Source organism: Penicillium mononematosum, assembly GCF_028829835.1.
Source record: "Penicillium mononematosum strain IBT 11891 chromosome Unknown utg000003l:1.0-8172316.0:1.0-8177699.0, whole genome shotgun sequence".
NCBI classification, from domain to species: Eukaryota; Fungi; Ascomycota; class Eurotiomycetes; order Eurotiales; family Aspergillaceae; genus Penicillium; species Penicillium mononematosum.
This window is the reverse complement of record NW_026643273.1, coordinates 4,198,561-4,215,752: the sequence shown is the minus strand read 5'-3', so window position 1 is coordinate 4,215,752 and position 17,192 is coordinate 4,198,561. Positions and strand designations below refer to the sequence as shown.

Below are 17,192 nucleotides of genomic sequence, written 5' to 3'. Positions count from 1 at the left end.
GTTAGACATTAGGCTCTGGGATTGAATCTTAGTGAGAAATATTTGAATAATGATTATTTCATTATTCTTGTGCTGTTGGAGTATATACATGTAACTAACTATATATCCATGGATCAACCATAGATGGGAATCAACGTAGCGGGTATTGTCAAAAGGAGATTGGGATGTGGTGGAAATCGGAAACAATTCATGGTTTTGAAGTCTATCTTCAGATCTAACCTTAAGTTACAGTTATAAGATCCTGGTTCTCTAGGTACTTCTCTTGCCACATATTGACTCGAATATACTCATCGTGTGCTCCCACACAGATTTGCCAGTCTCATTTTGGCAAAAATCCTGCAGAACCTTCTGGTCTCCAGCAGTTGATCCATCCCAGTGCAATAAATATGCACCGCTGCCGATAGACCCATCGACGCCAGGAGCAGTATCGCCAATGTCCTTAGATGCTCGTGGTATGAACCGCGGGCTCGTTGCGGCATAGAGATGTCTATCGCCACTTTCATTCAATGGTACCATCCAAGGTCTCGCTAGAAAGGAGACTGCGTTTATCACTGTTCGAGTAACAATCCCAAAATCACGAGTCGCGCCCGTCTTCACAATTCCAGGGAAAGCATGAACGAATGACGTTTCCGGATGTGAAAAGGCGAGTTCCTGCATAGACAGGCTGGTCATAGTGATGGCATGTCTGGCACAGTTGCTCATCGAAAAATGCGTCTTTAAAGATAGGTCATCCAAGATCAGTGGCCCTTCCGCACCGCCATGTAGAACAGAGACAACGCTTGATAGGTTGCGACGAAGGCCCGGCTGTGGGGGACTCAAATTGTCCGTATCATTTCCAGCTCGGGTTAATAGTGGAAGCAAGTCATTTATGAATCGCATACGGGAGTAGTAATGTAGGCTGAGTTTCATGTCTAGCCCTTCCTCCGTTTCTGGTGGCAGTGAGCACGTCTTCTCTGCACTGCACATATTCGAAAAATACAATAGAATTGCACGTACCATCTCGACCCTTTGTGGTGAGGATACCAGAGCTCAAGAATAGCAAATTCACCTTTTCCTCCTTCTCTTGGATGGTCCTACATGCTTCGTCTACATTACGTAGACGAGATGCATCGCATTTGATGAAGTTCACTTGCCCATCAGGGTTGACTTGGCGCAGCTCCTCAATAATCTTGGACGCCTGGGCCTCGTTGCGACCGATTAGATAAATTCGAGATGCGAGTGTGTTAGACGCGAACGCCCGGGCAGTTGCTTCTCCGATTCCACTGGTTCCACCAACTGGATAGATGCATCGACGTCAGTTGGTACCCTTATGAGGGGGAAAGTACGAGGAATGAATTACCAAAAACCCCCACCAAGTTCGAGCCGTAATCTTTGAGCCTAGCGTTATTAACTCGCACAGCCTGTAAATGTACCATCTTGCGGTAAGTGAGCAGAGTTTTGTGAGTGTGTATACAGCTCGGATGGTCGGAGAGATACTGCTCGAAGTCCACGTAACAAATGGGATTTGTCGCGAATGATATCCTAGACCAATGATGACCTCATGATCTCAAGCTAATTAGTCGCCAACGTTGATTGGCTCCAGCATGTCAGCTATGTGCATTAGCTCCTACTAACTATACCCAAATTAGATTAATGCATCGACCGCCCGCTGGTAGTCGAAAACTATATCCAATCAGAAATTAGCGGCTTTAGCGTCGTTCCTTATCCGGCGATTCAACGTTCGGATGCAGCTCTTCCCGTCCTTCGAAGTAATTTCATTGCGTGCACCATGGTATGTACTCATAAATAAATTCCCGAAGACCCGAGTACATAAAGAAATAAAATATCCTACTATAGGTTGATTTGCAAGTCATTCTAATACTACCATAACTGCAAATATCAAGTCCACATTATTCCAGCCATGGCACCAACCTACAATCGCGATACTCGAGCTAGTGAGCTTGTTTCGTTCCATGCCGCTCAAATCACTGGAAAGATTATCCTCATTACCGGCGCTTCGCCAGGTAGCCTAGGCGAAAGCTTTGTCAAGCAAGTGGCTGTTGCAAAGCCTGCTGTCTTTATTCTGGCGGGTCGGTCGATTCCGAAGATGCAGGGTCTTATCGACCAACTTCACACCACATATCCGGAAATTGTGGTCAGGCCGCTTGCCCTGAATCTTCTCTCTTTTGCCGACGTACGCAAGGCCGCAGAAACAGTCAATTCGTGGGCCGATGTGCCTCGTATTGACATCTTGGTCAACAATGCCGGTATTATGGCCGTGCCATACAAATTGACTGAGGATGGCCTCGAAAGTCAGCTCCAGACGAACCATCTCAGCCACTTTCTCTTTACCAATCTTCTCATGAGGAAGGTCTTGGCTTCAAAATCCCCACGGGTTGTGATCGTCTCTAGCGGCGTGCACCGCATTGGCCACATTCGCTGGTCGGACTACAACTTCAACGAGGGTAAACACTACCAGAGGTGGCTGGCTTACGGCCAGTCAAAAACGGCCAATGCCTTGATGGCACTTTCCCTCGCGAAGAGACTTGGTTCGCAGGGTGTACTTGCCTTCTCAATCTGCCCAGGTGTGAGTTATACAAACCTCGCAGCACATGGGATGAATGATCAGGCCTCTTTCGCTGCGGATCTTACGGAAATGGACAATATGTATGGGAATAAGTGGCTGTGGGGCATGGATGAGATGCACATCAAGGATATTGATCAAGGAGCCGCGACACATGTCTTTGCTGCATTCGATACCAGCATCAAAGAACATAACGGTGCTTTCTTGAGTGACTGCCACATTGCGAATCAGGACCAGGAAGAAGTTTACTCTTGGGCAACAAGCGAGATTGATGCAGAGAGACTGTGGACTTTAAGTGAGAGACTTGTCGGTCAAGAGTTCAATTACTAGATGTTGGATGCCTGAGGCATCGCAATGTGATGGAACCTACATAGGTTGATAGCTCTCTCTCTCCTTCCTTCTCTTCCTTCTCTCCCCGTGCGAGACAGTCAATACACACAGTGTTTTCTCCATCGATTCTCTCTCTGTATCGCATCTCTATCACTAGAGAGTAGCTTCTAAATCTAACAACGAGTCTATGATAACAAGAAAATGTTTCAAGTGGCCAGTGGTTTTAAACCACGCTTAGATCTCCAGTAGTTGCTGGACCTCAAAATCTCCGGACAACCACGAATCACCCACCCCAAATTTTGCAAAAACCATTCTGAAACTTCCCAGTTCCAGGGGTCCCATGGCTCACCCCAGACAAGTAAACTGAGATTCACATTGGCTGGTTCCATAATAACAACAGCAAGCTTGCATACATCGAAAGACTGCTGTGCATTAATGACGTTATCTCGCACTTGAGGAAAGGGGAAACAATCGAGCCATGGATGATGAGGTATAGAGCATTGAGTCATGGTAGGAGAGTAATGAACAGACATGCTGCCCTGTGATAGATCTCGGAAGGGTGGGCATGCACAAAATGGTGACGGAGTATCTTGGTTGAGAGATTGAACTGAAACCCCAATCATCTCTAAATTGGCCGCAAATGCTCGAATTACGTTAAACTTCGAGAGGCTTAGTAAGTGTCCTAAGCACGGGGTTCCAGCCGAATAGCTCTCATAGGCAACATATTCAAATTCTCTTAGCATGGTGAGTGCGTTTTGGACGGCTTGCTTTGAGCATGTTGATTTAATAATTTGATTTTCCTGCTTGGGCAAGATTGAGATATATCTCTGACCACCAAATGCATTGGCTTCGGACTTGGAGACATTTTGAGCAATGCCGCGCGTTCTGTCCTCTGCGATCTTCTTTTTCACACCTGTATGAATTCTCTCTATGTTAGTTTATACCAAATTATTCTTCCATACAACAGAAAAAGGAAGGTAAGGGAAGGAAATCTGCTTCTTACGTAAAGATCGTTGACTAAGTCGGTTCTGCAGCTTTCTCCGTTTTTTGGGATCTGTTATACCCGTCCAATCCTCATCAAGGGCGAATATTCCTGCTGGCTGAGGTTGTCGCTGCAGCCCAGTTGACTGTTGGGGTATGGATGGTGGGAATATGGATGGTAGTGGTATATTTTTATGTGGATTCATGACGTGATAAGCAGGATGAGAAGAAAAATATACTGTATGTTGGTAGACAATTGATGCCCATTTAAAAACAAAAGTCAATCTTAGCCCCCAGCAGGGTTTCCTTTTTAACCCTGGAGGAAATTTGTGCCAACTTGGTCACAACTGCCAACCGTAGTACCCGTCTTGGCCTATGAGTTTATTGTTGGAATGTGACGCCGAAAGAGATAGACATATAGGCTATTGACATATGCTTGCAGGCGCAGTAATGTATTGTATTTATTGGGTTAAATATAAGAACCCAGAAATAATGGTGTGAAGTACAAAAGAGAAATCCCTTCTCTGTCTATACTTGAAGCTGTGATCTGCCAGAACAAAATCGGTACCACCGCCAAAGGCAGGAACATCACAAAGTAAGAAGGGGTTCTTATTGTAGTTCAGAGATACGAATTAAGTTATTCATTCAAGGGAAACATGAGACTATATAAATAACAAGAAGAACAAGTTGATTTGAAATCAACTTGGTTCTTTGTATAGATACCTCGGGATTAATTCCGATGGTTCGGCTAGGTTCCTGATCCGCACCAGCCTCATATCACAACAGTTCTGGACTTCTTCAGTGCGCTTGACGTTAACATCGCAACGAAAATAGTTAGGAAGGGGCCTGGCGATCAGGATTTTACGGTATTATGGTACCGAGAAAACCGTTCGGAAAGGCTATCGGCCGGCGTCGTTTATCTAAGCTACTCTCTGGATCGACACCTTTAGGATGTCTCACGGGCTTACGACTAAGCGTGTGGTTAGATACCGTATTGTTATAGTGTCTTGGTTGCCACGATGTTAATCAATATAACGATAATGACGTGTCGAAGGTGTTATGTATTTCGTATTTCTATATAGCTATTATTGGCATTTTAAACAACGCGGTTTAATCGTATTATCCTATCTCTAACCCTACTTAAGAGAGTTATTACTATATTAGTATTATTACTATACTTAGTAGAGGGGGTGTACCGGTACTATATATTCATTTTTAATATTTTTGTATGAGATAATAACTTCTCGTAGGTGCTCTAAATGAGTGCCTGGCTGTCATTCTTGCGAGGCCGGCCCGGAGGGTCGGCCCTAGCTGCTTGTACCTAGGTAGTTATCTGAAGAATCTGAAGAACTCGGCCTGTGATCGTTCCTAACCTGTTGAATTTACTATCACATACAGAATTTCTCTCATTTACATTCAAAATCCCTACAACTCATCCAATACTTACCCAACTATCATATACCCCCAGGGCTACCTACCTGCATAGTAAAGGGCAGGCCAGTCTTCTGCATTTAGAAGGCGGTCAGACACCCCCCGAGGCCAAGCCATCTTCACCATAACAAAAGGTCAGTAAAGGCACACTCTCATCCTCATAACTTTCCTATCATTGTCCGACCTTGCTCCTCTCCTTTGGATCTTCCTCCTTAGGATACCTCATCCACAGGCTGACTCGGCGTGGAAGTGGTTCCTTGCCGTCGCCATTAGGACTTGAGTCGCTTACCGCGGATACGATTTACCGGGGTCAGGAGAAACCGAAGCTCGCACCTTACACGTCACTTGATTTACTACCGGCCTGATTCCGTTCCCGGTACCTCCTGCAGTGCTTTGACCCTTCAGAGCCTCGACCCGTCCTGTGTTTGTTCATTTGTTCATGTCCTGGCAATCTCCATCAGCCATGGCTGGGATCGGAGGAATGGCTGGCGCCATGGATGGTTCGAATGGCCCACAGGGGACGGAATACACATTACAGGGTGAGCATGAATCTACCTGGTTGCTTGAATTCCATTGACTGATATCCGTGTCCAGGTGTAATGCGCTTCCTACAGACAGAATGGCACCGACACGAGCGCGACCGCAATGCATGGGAGATTGAACGGGCAGAGATGAAATCTCGCATTGGTCGATTGGAAGGCGATCTGCGCACAAGCAAGCGCTTGCATGAGTCCCTTGGGAAACATGTTCGCCTGATGGAGACCGCTCTAAAGAGGGAGAGGGAGAAGGTCAAGAAGCTATCAAACAACGAAAAGCCCGAAGACTCTAAGGATCCTAAAGATGCTGCACGTGAGAGTGTCAGCTTCCTGAAAGGTATGTGCCTCACAATTGTATGCTAGCACGCGACGTGGGAATATTGACTGAGTTATTCTCCAGCGCATCGCCCCAAGCCGAGCACGGACCATGAGAATGACGAAGCAGCCGACAACGAAAACCAGCATGAGGGTCAAAGTGAGGACATAGACAAAGTCCGAGGATACCTGTCCAAAGCTTCCAACGAGATTGCGTACCATGTTATACCCGCTTCCCACCCGCCACCCGACATCAATGACTCCGACATGTCAGGCCAGCTTTATGGCAATTCACAGCTGTCGCAACAGAACCTGGAGGAGGCCTATCTTCAGCAGCAACGTCAGAAAGCGAATCACGTCATGGCACGTGAAATGGCACTGCAAAACCACCAACCGATGTCCAATCACTACTCTGACAATGCCATGGCTTGTGGTCAAAACCAGTATCTCCCTCGGGATGCCATGGATCGACGGTCACTGGACCCGCAACAAGCCCCCGTCGCAGCACTTGAAAATCGAACCCAAGTATACGAACAGGGCACAGTGGGCGAACGCCCAAACCAGGCATACGAGGCCCAGGGCCCTCGAGTGGTCGTCAAGGAGGATGTGAATCTGAAAAACTTGACCGAGAAAAGAACAGAGGATGTGGATGGGTGGAACTTTGACGAACCGGCAGAGCAGGAACTCGTGGTCACCGGACCCATTCCGCCTCATCGCCCGGATACCGATGCTTTCCCAAATGCCAACTTTATGACCTCTGAGCCGAGCAAGGACGGGTCTCTCCCCATCGAAGGACGAGTTCGGGATCAATGCGCAAGAGCGATGGTGCAATTGATGCCCGGGAGGCGGGTGCGACCTTCGGACAAAAGCAAGATTCTATCTTCCAAGTCCGGTTTGTGCTGCGTGGCCACTTGGATGTGATTCGATCTGTCATCTTCACCGGTGGTGGTAGTCCAGAAGAGCCCGAGATCTGCACTTGCAGTGATGATGGAACGATCAAGAGATGGATCATCCCAGGTACTTCTGGTGGCTCTGGGGCTGGTTCCAGCCATGACTCGGACATTACGAGCTACTTCACTCATCGCGGCCATGAAGGCGCCGTGACTTCTCTTGCCGCCTGTTCACCGTCTCAGAACATCTCCAATGGCGGCCGTGTTTTGGTTGATGGGTTGGTGTTTTCAGGCGGCCAAGATGCTAGCGTGCGTTTATGGGAACGTGGGCGGATTGATCCCAAGGCCACCTTCAACGAGCACAAAGATGCAGTCTGGGGACTTTGCGTTCTTCCCGGGACCATGGGTTCTGTCTTTGGCGACTCAAGCAGCCAATATGGTGGCTCGGATCGCATCCTTCTGGCCTCTGGCGCAGCAGATGGCTACGTCTTGATTTGGGCTATCAGCGCCGCATCCCCGCCTGGAAATCGCCGTCAAGTTAGAAGCCAACGGGCGAACTCAAACTCAATGCCCTCCGGTTCCAACTTCCCAACCTTGCCTCCGCCCAGTGTTGCTACCACTCCAGCTTTCAATTACACCATTGTTCATCGCATCCCCCGCCTCAATTCTCCTTCCCCGAACATGCATCAGCCCATTGTCTCTTGCAGGCGTCAACTTTGTCGTCTCCTACTCGGATGCCTCTATTATTGTTTACGACACGCGGACCGGCGAAGAAATTGCGGGTATGGCTAGTCTCGAGACATATGACGGCACGCCAGCTACTGGGGTGAACTCCGTCGTCGCCACCACTGTCGGCTTTGATGGAACCGTTAATCTTGATCCCAACCGCGCGATGGCCGAAGAAGAAGAAGTGGTCCACGGAGCCACTGGATCAAGCAACGTTGAGGGTGTAATCATCAGTGGTTATGAGGACCGATACATCCGCTTCTTTGATGCCAATAGTGGTAAGCAGCATTTAAATGACCTTGCTATTTCCGACAATACGCTAACATTTGATACAGGTCAATGTACATACACAATGCTTGCTCATCCTGCTGCGATAGCCTCACTGTCATTGTCTCCAGATGGACGTGAGCTCGTTTCAGCTGGCCACGATGCAAGCTTGCGATTCTGGAACCTCGAGAAGCGCAGCTGTACTCAGGAGCTGACCGGTCACCGGCTGATGCGTGGCGAAGGAGTCTGTGCTGTAGTATGGAGCCGTGATGGCCACTGGGTCGTTGGCGGTGGTGGAGATGGCCTGGTCAAGGTCTGCTCCCGATGATTGAAACGACGGAATGAAAACCCGTGTATGATTCTTCTTGCGTTATACCTGTGTGTGTATCTCTTCGCGTCTGCTCGTTTTCTGTATGATCCCATGAACTGGATGAGCGATTAGCCGGACCAGTTTTCTTTCGAGCATTTGCAATGGTGTTCACCGACGCTGTGTGGTTTATGATACTTTCATACGTGATTTTGCGCTTTTTTTCTATTTCATTTTTTTCTTTTCAACTTGTGTACTTTTTACTTCGCTGATAACATGTTCGACAAAGATTCCCTGGCGTGCGTGGATATTTTCTTTCAACTGTTTCGGTACATGCTCTACTTTCTATGGGAACTAGAACATGCCTTGTTCGAATACTGTTCCATTTGCTCTTGTGATAGGGTCTTGATTGGGTTCAATGATCCTGATATCTTGATATTTGACGTATTAGTTGCTTGGTGTCCACAGGTGGACGGGGGAAATTTCCCCCTTTTTCTCCTCGATGCGCCCATGTAGCGTGCCTTAGACATTAATAGCTCATTGTGTGTATAATATTTGAATCCATACCGTTCATCGAGCAAACTCGGCCTTGTCAGACTATCATGGACACGAGGCATATGTGAAACGACTGGAACAAATACAGGTATCATTCGATATTGACATTATTTCGCTGCGCTGTTGAGGTCGTGGGAATAATTCTACTTGGCTGAGCTCCACGCCTTTTTGAACACCAATCTCAACCGTTTTGCTTCTTCCTCGTCCTTCAATCGCTGCTCGAGATAGCCTTGCAGGTCATCCCAGAAGGCCTCTGTATGCAACACTTCCTCACCACTCGGACCTATAGCAGCCTTGGGCGGTGATTCATCCCGCTTCTCGGTAATCTCCGGTTGAGCCACAGCAGATTCAACCACCTGGGCACCCCCAATGATCATCACCCCGATCTCGACTTCTTTGCCTCCCGCCATAATAGCGGGTTCATCTGCCAATACCTCGGCCAATGTCTTCCCAGTTCCAGTTACTGGCTTGCGCTTGTATAAGATCTTGATCTTGTCTAGCGGAACTTGGCCTCCCTGCGCATCGGTGACACGCACTTGCACAGCATCCCGGATGTCCTGGACAGAAGTGGTCGAGAGAGGGGCATTGGAGATCAAGAATTCCAGAGCAGGGTTGCGAGCAGACTTGACGCGGACAGTGATTGATTTGGATGAGCCTGGTGCCTGTGTTGACTTCACCTTTTTGGGCATCGGAGGGTGCGGGGCTGAAAGGCGGGGGAGGGTGTACTGTCGTTTATCGGAAAGCATGTCAGAATGATCTTCCTCAGTGAGCCAAGTTAGGGAATTTTCGCATCAAGACTCACGGGAACTCGTAGTCCAATCTGCTCTGGGTCGAAGACATGATCAGCGCGAAGCTTGATAGGCCGCGAGTCCAGCGTGGACAGGAATGATTTGGTAAAAGTAAGCTCTGACATGGTGAGCAATTTAAATTGGTAGATTTTCTCAAGACAAAGAGAGCGAGAAAGCAAATCAAAGGCGATAGAAGTTGGAGTAGAAGAAGTCTGGACTTGGGGGAAGTTCACTTGATGCCGATGGGACAAGAGACACCTTAACTATAAGGCATTAATATAAACAAGCACACCGCCTTTCATTCCTTCCGTACTGCTGGCAGTCACCGCCCGAAGAAAAAAAAAGATGGAAAGAAATTACAAGCTCCCCCAGAAAGCAAACACCCATTAACGTCCCCATACACACCAATTTTTCACAATGGGTGTCGGTCGCCGTATGAAGAAGCAGGGCCCTCCGGCCCCGCTCGACGAGTCGAAAATCACAATGCTCAAGAAACGCAAGGCTGGCGGGGCTGAGGCGCCTCCGAAGCCTGCACCAGCAAAGCGTCGCAGATCTGATGCAGATGAGGCTGTCTCGAAGAAGGAAGCCCCCAAGAAAAAGAAGGTCAATGGTGCTGCCTCCAAGGCCGAGTCCAAGGAACCTAAGAAGCAGCCGTCGGTCACAAAGAAGGCCGTGCCGGTGCCTATGTCTGATGATGATGAGGATATGGAGGATGATGATGAGTTCGGTGATCTCGATGGGATTAGTGAAGGCTCAATGGATAGCGACGACGAGGTTGAAGGACTGTCGGACCTAGAGGATGATGACTCGGTTGTCGATTCTGACGAGGAGGGCCACACCCGTGGAGCCATGTTCTCTGACGACGAGGACTCCGATGCCGAAGAGAGATTGACCGCCGCAAACATCGAGGGTCTGTCGCGGAAGTTGGATGCTGAACAACAAGAGGAGGAAGAGGCCGCCGAGCAGGAAATGCAAGAAGCCGCCCTGCAGACCAACATCGCTGCACCCGATGTGTTCGCCGACCAAACCCAGCAGGGACTCGCCCCCGATCTGCAGCTGCTTCGCCAGCGCATCACAGACACCATCCGAATCCTGGGTGACCTGAAGACCCTCGGCCTGCCCGGTAAGTCGCGTACCGACTACATCGATCTCCTGCTCGACGATATCTGCACATACTACGGCTACACTCGATTCCTGGCCGAGAAGCTATTCAACCTGTTCACCCCCAGAGAGGCCTTTGCCTTCTTCGAAGCTAACGAGACTCCTCGCCCTGTCGTTATTCGTACCAACACTCTGCGAACCAACCGCCGATCACTCGCCCAGGCCCTCATCAACCGTGGTGTTGTCCTCGAGCCCGTTGGCAAATGGTCCAAGGTTGGCCTTCAAGTTTTCGAGTCTCCGGTCCCCTTGGGTGCCACCCCCGAGTACCTGGCCGGTCACTATATTCTCCAGGCTGCCTCTTCTTTCCTTCCCGTCATGGCTCTCGCTCCCCAGCCTAACGAGCGTGTTCTCGATATGGCCTCTGCCCCCGGTGGTAAGACAACATACATGTCCGCTCTGATGCGCAACACTGGCTGTGTCGTCGCAAACGATGCCAGCAAACCCCGTGCTAAAGGTTTGATTGGTAACATTCACCGTCTTGGCTGCAAGAACACCATTGTGACGAATATGGATGCCCGCACTGCTTTCCCCAAGGCCATGGGTGGCTTCGACCGTGTCTTGCTCGATGCTCCCTGCACCGGTACCGGTGTTATCTCGAAGGATCCCGGTGTCAAGACGTCCAAGAACGAGCGTGATTTCCTCGCCATTCCCCACATGCAGCGCCAGCTTCTTCTGGCCGCGATTGATTCCGTCGATCACTCCTCCAAGACCGGTGGATACATTGTCTACTCTACTTGCAGTGTGACAGTCGAAGAGAACGAGGCCGTCGTGCAGTACGTTCTTCGCAAGCGTCCCAATGTCAAGATCGTGGACACCGGTCTCGGTGGTTTCGGTAGCCCTGGGTTCCTCAGCTATATGGGCAAGACTTTCGATCCTAAGATGGCGCTCACCCGCCGTTACTTCCCTCACCGCGAGAACGTCGACGGCTTCTATGTCTGCAAGCTCAAGAAGACGGCCGTGACCCCCGTGGTCAAATCGGACGACACCGAACCCCGCTCCAAGGGTCCCAAGAAGGCTCGCAGTACTTCCTCGGCCGCCTCCACGGACGATGAGTCCATTGATAAGACTCCCATTGTTGATGAGAATGGACACGCCGCTGATTTCGAGGGTGGTGCCTTCAGCTCATTCGAGGACCCAGAGGACGCTGAGCGCATTGCTCGCGCTGAGCGCAACCGTCTCCGTCGCAAGGGTCTCAACCCTAAGGGTGTTCTGAACAAGCCCAAGAAGAGCAAGGTCGAGGTGTCAGAGAAGACAAACGAAACGGCCGCACCAAGCCAGGAAGAAGAGACCAATGCCGTTGCCTCGAAAAAGACTACCAATGAGCCAAAGAGCGAGAAGAAGACCGTGGTCAAGGAAGATAAGAAGCCGGTGACTACGGAAAAGGAAGAGAAGAAGGCTGCGGCCAAGGGCAAGGCCGAGAAGAAGGATAAGAAGTCAGCCAAGAAGGCCAGCAAATGATCAATGACCTGATCATTCATCTTTTTGTGTATAATTCTTCGTTTTTCATTCTTCGGGCAAGTCAAAAGCATCATGTATTAGGTCCGGGACCCGGCGCACTGGATATACCTTTTGTTCAATCAAGATCAAACTGTGTTTCAAAAAAAAAAAAGGAAAATAAAATGAATAAAAAAGTGTATAGAAAATCCAATGTAAAATGCTAAATCAAATTATGCAAGTCCAAGGCATCAGATATAGAGGGTATAAGAACTGCTGTGTATCCAACAATCTAAATCTACCAGTGGTGGTATGTGTATATAACCAAAATCAGGAGGATATAAAACCAATCGAATCACTCCCATCCTAAATCACCGTTCGCTAAAAATCAATGAATGTAAGTGCCCAGAAATTCAAAAAACCGGTCGGGAACATCCCGTCTATATACTCCAGCAGAGATACCAGGTACCACTCTATGCTCGATAAATCTTGATCACCTTCTTAACCTCTTTGCGGCACATCGGACACAGGTTCACGAGGTTCGCGCAAGTCACACAGGAACAAAGGTGACCACACTCAGCAAAGACGGCATCCATTTCCTCGGTGTAACAGATTTGGCACAGATCCAACTCTGCGTCAGCCACTTCCCAGTAGCTGATGCCCTTGCCATGGCGTTTGCCATCTTTGAAGCCGCCGATATACTTGTTGCCTGTCGACTTCTCAATGTAAGTACCTTGTCCATGGCATACATCTTCGACCCAATCACCGTCGTATGAGTCGCCAGTGGGGTAATTTAGCTTGCCCTGGCCGTGACGTCGGCCAAATACGAAGTCGCCTTCGTATGTCATGCCTGTGCTAGAGATGTGCTTGCCTCTTCCATGGTGATACCCCTTGAGGAAGTGACCGCTGTAGTAGTCGCTGGTGAAGTTGGCTTCGATGGTCTTAACGCCGGTGAAACCTTGGATTGGATGACCGCGAGACTCGGCCCACAGGTACTGAACCAGACGGTCAGGACTGGTGAACAATCCCGATAAAGCAAGTTGAGTACGCCTGTGTCTGTGTTAGAAGCAAAGATAACCTCGGAAACCGGATATATGTGTACTTACTTATCCTTGGTCAGCTTATCCCCCACAATGAAACAAGCCCCGTGCGGAGCAACCACATCATCGAAGCTGTCAGCAGGCGACACTGTGGTAACGGCAGCACCATCGACTCGTTTCCACACGAGGAAGTCTTGGCGAAGAGGCCGCTGTAAGTGGCGCCTGATGGACGCTTTGACGTTGGAATCAAGCTTGGAGAAGAATGACCCCACGGTACGAAGTACTTGATTGTCTGCGTCGAACATTTGAATGAAGTAGTAAGTATGACCAACAGGTAACTTGACCTCTGATTGGGTCCGTGCTTGAGGCGCGACTTCTGACACAGAAGACACAACTTCGGGAGGTGATACAGGAGCGGAACTTGTGGCTTCTGTTGACGGATCTGCCGTAACAGGAACCGCGGATTGTTGATCACGGGCAGCAGCAGCTAACACCACTTCCTCTTCTGCCCTTTCAGTAGCAAAAGAACCATTCTCTGGAGACAATGTGGCTAATGGAGGTAGTGATCCATCATCGACTACAGAGTTCACGGTATCTGCATCTGACGCAGCAGGACCCTCATGGGGAGCACTCCCCGATGAGCTAGCCACGGCATCTCCTTCGGCCACAAATGACACATTTTCAGAAGCTTCGTGTATCAAGTTCTCGACGACCATGTCATCCGGCTTATCCTCTGAAGTGGTCATCGCAGGAGGATCAGGGATAGCGAAGAATTGAGCATCTTCTGCTAGGGATTAGCGGGGTGGTGGTAAAAACAAAAGCGAATGAAATCACGTACCTTCCGATATGATTTCCATCCAGAACCGAATGACACTCAATGATGGATCCAGGGGAACATTCAAATCCGTAGTGCGATCAAACGCCAGCGATGATCCAGATTGAGCAAAGGAGTCACCAATCTGCCAGAAACGAACCCGCTCGGGAGCAATGTGGTCAGAGCCTGAGGACTTCCACATAGCAATTCTTTTGCGTAGTTCTGCTAAGCGTGATGAGCGGGGCAAAGTCATGTACATGACACTGTTTGCTGCTTTGGCCTGTGCCATGAGATCATAGGAGTCAAACAGGCTGGTCAACTGGTCATATTGTGGAAGCGCATAAACCTCAACTTGGACATGATGCGTAGGCTTATCACCAGAGTGATATACGCCTGTTTCATAATATTGTTTCAAGGCCTCGGGAACTTCCCAAGGCCCTTGGGGACCAGGCAAAAGCTCCGATATCATGTCTCCACGGATATACATTGCCACAACAGGTACGTCATGACCCTTCTTATGATCCACAGTCTGGGAAGGATCAAGACCGAGGTGTGGCCCCAGGGCTGTTTTCTGGGTCAAGCACTCCACGCGGTTGTCGCTGCCATCGTCAAAAGCTAGCCAGGTGGTGCCCGGACCCGCAGGGCGAAGGATGCTAAAGAACTTGCCCGAGGTGCGGCGGCCACGATGGACAATATAACCATAAAGGACATACTTGTTACCCTGGCCATCAACCACCCACGGAGCTAGGTCTAATTCCTCATCCAACTCCACTTTATCATACCGCAGCTGCCAACGTTTGCCTTTATCCAGAGTATGGCGGCCAAACTCCAAATGCAGAAGCGGTGGAAGCGACCATCGACCGGGCTTAGCACTCAAATATCCACTAACGGCTTCGTAGGTAGACTTGGCTTGATCAACTGGCACGTAGATATGCGAGTTGAAGTCAGTCGGCAGCATGTTCACGGCGACTTCGCCATCAGAAGATGGACGATTTACAACCGGACTGTCAAATAGCTGAGCGAATTGTTTGCCAGCCTCCGTTCCCTTCAGCTCTAGCTCCAAACTGCGACGTAGGCGCTCCCAAAATTCGGAAACATCGCTCGAAAACTCGTGGAGATTGCGCAAAGTACTGGTCACGCCGTCCGTATCGACAAAGCTCGCGGAGAGTGTCTGGCGGCGAAGCTGCCACAGAAGCCTTTGAAGAGCATCACATAGAGGCTTCGGCCTAGCATCGGCATTGGTGAGATGTTCAAGTACGTCAACACTTTGGATGATCTTGCAAAACGGAGCAATGTGCAGCCACGAGGCAAGCCCGGCTACCTCTGGGCTATGATTGATGATCGAGTCGCCCAGAGGTCGGTAACCGGTCAGCGCCATGCTGTCCCAAGTCGGCTCGGAATCACTGGGATGCCACCAGAGGGACTTGGTGGGGTCGTTCACTACACGAATGTACGCGTCAAACGAGAGCGTATCGTCATTCAGGAGAGCACGATGTTGACCCCGCCGGCGCGAATGAATTTGGTCCCATGGGCCGTGGAAATATGTCCACCCCCAGTCCAGGTTGTGAGCGTTAAATTGATGGCACGAAGACTGCATCCACCCAGTGCGTGGCTCTTGTGGGTTGTATACAATGACACCAACCTGTGCAGACACACGCCAAGAGTCCGAGGTTCCATTATCAGATTGGGTGTCCGTGGCCGCAGCATATTGAGACTTGTAGTTCTCAAACCAGGCCGACGCGTCGTCCATGGCTGTAGTCTTTATTTGAATCTCCGGGGCGCTATCATCCAGTGAGGCATCGGCTGGGCCTCGACGGACCGTAAATTCCGTTTCAGGGAGCTTCCCCTCTGGAGCGGGCATTGTGGTAGAGCACTCGAGGTAGACGCTCAATGCATTGACATTGTTCCCCCGAGGATAGAACTTGATTCGCCACCAATAACCCCCAACAAATGCCGGTGGAGAGCGAATGATTTTATCACGGTTCGGGTTTTCGGGAGTGCCCCGAACACCTTTGAACGTCCACGTGAGGCGGGCCTTTTCGGTAGGGATGTATTCTGGATCTCCCAAATCCCGAAAGAAGTTGGATTCCCAATATTTGTCTGTCACGGGGTCAGTAAACACTGTATGGTCTTGCAAGGTGGGCACGCACGATCACTGGCACTATAATCCGAATCACCGCTGACAATCTCTTTTATCTCGTCCTCATCTGGGACGGTTGTGTCCTCCTCGTACTCTGCCCAATAGGCATGTTCCAGCTCTTCCGAGGGCGGTGTTGGCGCAGCTTGAGGAGTTGAACGTGATGATTCGGGGGATTGGGTTGCTGACTCGGTCTCTGTATTCGTTCTCACCGTATCCTCCACTTCAGTCTCTGGGACTGACAAATTGGGTAAAGGGTCCATTGCCTTCGAAAACGAATAGTTCCAACGAATGTGTTTGAGCAAATATATAAAGCGTATACTGTATAAAGACTGATAAGAGCTTATCGGATAAGAAGGTTGTGGAGATACCCTGTGGGGAGAAGCGATAGAGGAACGAGAGAAACGAATGAACAGATTAGAAAATAGAGAACAAGGGAAGAAAGGAGGAAAAGAAGGGAAGAAGAACAGAAGAAAAAGTCCGAAAGTAAAAAGGAAAAGAGGAAAACAGAAAAAGAAAGGAAAACCCAAAAAAGAAGATAAAAAAAAAAAGGAAGAGTCCGGGGGAAGTTGCCGAGTGGGTCCATTTTGTATAGACTCGGCCTTTACATTATGCCCAGGTGTATTATGTATTTATATACCTACATACCTAATGTAGGTAGGTATGGTATAGATTAGTATATATGTATGCATATATACCTACTTATGTAGTCTCAACATATACAGAGGTCCATATTGTACATATTCCTATATTATACATGACAAAGTCGGTGTGCCGATCCCCACTCAGGGGAGAATATCCTTAAAAGGCCGATTTTTGGAACATTCGGTGGCGACTCTTATCGAATTTCCATCGAATTTCCCCCCTTTCGCCACTGGGCCTCCCAATGGGTTGGGGCACGCCACCTCGGAAAACTC

The 17,192-nt window shown here is 49.3% G+C and overlaps 6 protein-coding genes across 6 annotated transcripts; 3 read left to right on the top strand and 3 right to left on the bottom strand.

Moving 5' to 3' along the window:
- Nucleotides 1-249: 249 nt before the first annotated feature.
- On the bottom strand, nucleotides 250-1,415 carry N7519_006589 (uncharacterized protein; the record flags this gene model as incomplete). The annotated part of the gene is made up of 3 exons (XM_057293365.1): nucleotides 250-929; nucleotides 997-1,275; nucleotides 1,340-1,415. The coding sequence occupies 3 exons, from the start codon at nucleotides 1,413-1,415 to the stop codon at nucleotides 250-252; spliced, it is 1,035 nt and encodes a 344-aa protein (XP_057148176.1).
- Nucleotides 1,416-1,900: 485 nt separating this feature from the next.
- Nucleotides 1,901-2,893, top strand: N7519_006588 (oxidoreductase, short-chain dehydrogenase/reductase family; the record flags this gene model as incomplete). Its single annotated transcript, XM_057293364.1, has 1 exon — nucleotides 1,901-2,893. One exon carries the CDS (start codon nucleotides 1,901-1,903, stop codon nucleotides 2,891-2,893), a length of 993 nt encoding a protein of 330 aa, XP_057148175.1.
- A 2,875-nt stretch (nucleotides 2,894-5,768) lies between these two features.
- On the top strand, nucleotides 5,769-8,367 carry N7519_006587 (cell differentiation and development protein Fsr1; the record flags this gene model as incomplete). The annotated part of the gene is made up of 6 exons (XM_057293363.1): nucleotides 5,769-5,844; nucleotides 5,900-6,178; nucleotides 6,242-6,954; nucleotides 7,002-7,653; nucleotides 7,754-8,050; nucleotides 8,108-8,367. 6 exons carry the CDS (start codon nucleotides 5,769-5,771, stop codon nucleotides 8,365-8,367), a joined length of 2,277 nt encoding a protein of 758 aa, XP_057148174.1.
- Nucleotides 8,368-9,044: 677 nt separating this feature from the next.
- On the bottom strand, nucleotides 9,045-9,814 carry N7519_006586 (uncharacterized protein; the record flags this gene model as incomplete). The annotated part of the gene is made up of 2 exons (XM_057293362.1): nucleotides 9,045-9,626; nucleotides 9,704-9,814. 2 exons carry the CDS (start codon nucleotides 9,812-9,814, stop codon nucleotides 9,045-9,047), a joined length of 693 nt encoding a protein of 230 aa, XP_057148173.1.
- Nucleotides 9,815-10,106: 292 nt separating this feature from the next.
- Nucleotides 10,107-12,308, top strand: N7519_006585 (rRNA (cytosine-C5-)-methyltransferase NOP2; the record flags this gene model as incomplete). Its single annotated transcript, XM_057293361.1, has 1 exon — nucleotides 10,107-12,308. The coding sequence occupies one exon, from the start codon at nucleotides 10,107-10,109 to the stop codon at nucleotides 12,306-12,308; it is 2,202 nt and encodes a 733-aa protein (XP_057148172.1).
- Nucleotides 12,309-12,757: 449 nt separating this feature from the next.
- Nucleotides 12,758-16,538, bottom strand: N7519_006584 (putative MATH and UCH domain protein; the record flags this gene model as incomplete). Its single annotated transcript, XM_057293360.1, has 4 exons — nucleotides 12,758-13,334; nucleotides 13,391-14,108; nucleotides 14,163-16,238; nucleotides 16,289-16,538. The coding sequence occupies 4 exons, from the start codon at nucleotides 16,536-16,538 to the stop codon at nucleotides 12,758-12,760; spliced, it is 3,621 nt and encodes a 1,206-aa protein (XP_057148171.1).
- Between the last annotated feature and the right edge of the window lie 654 nt (nucleotides 16,539-17,192).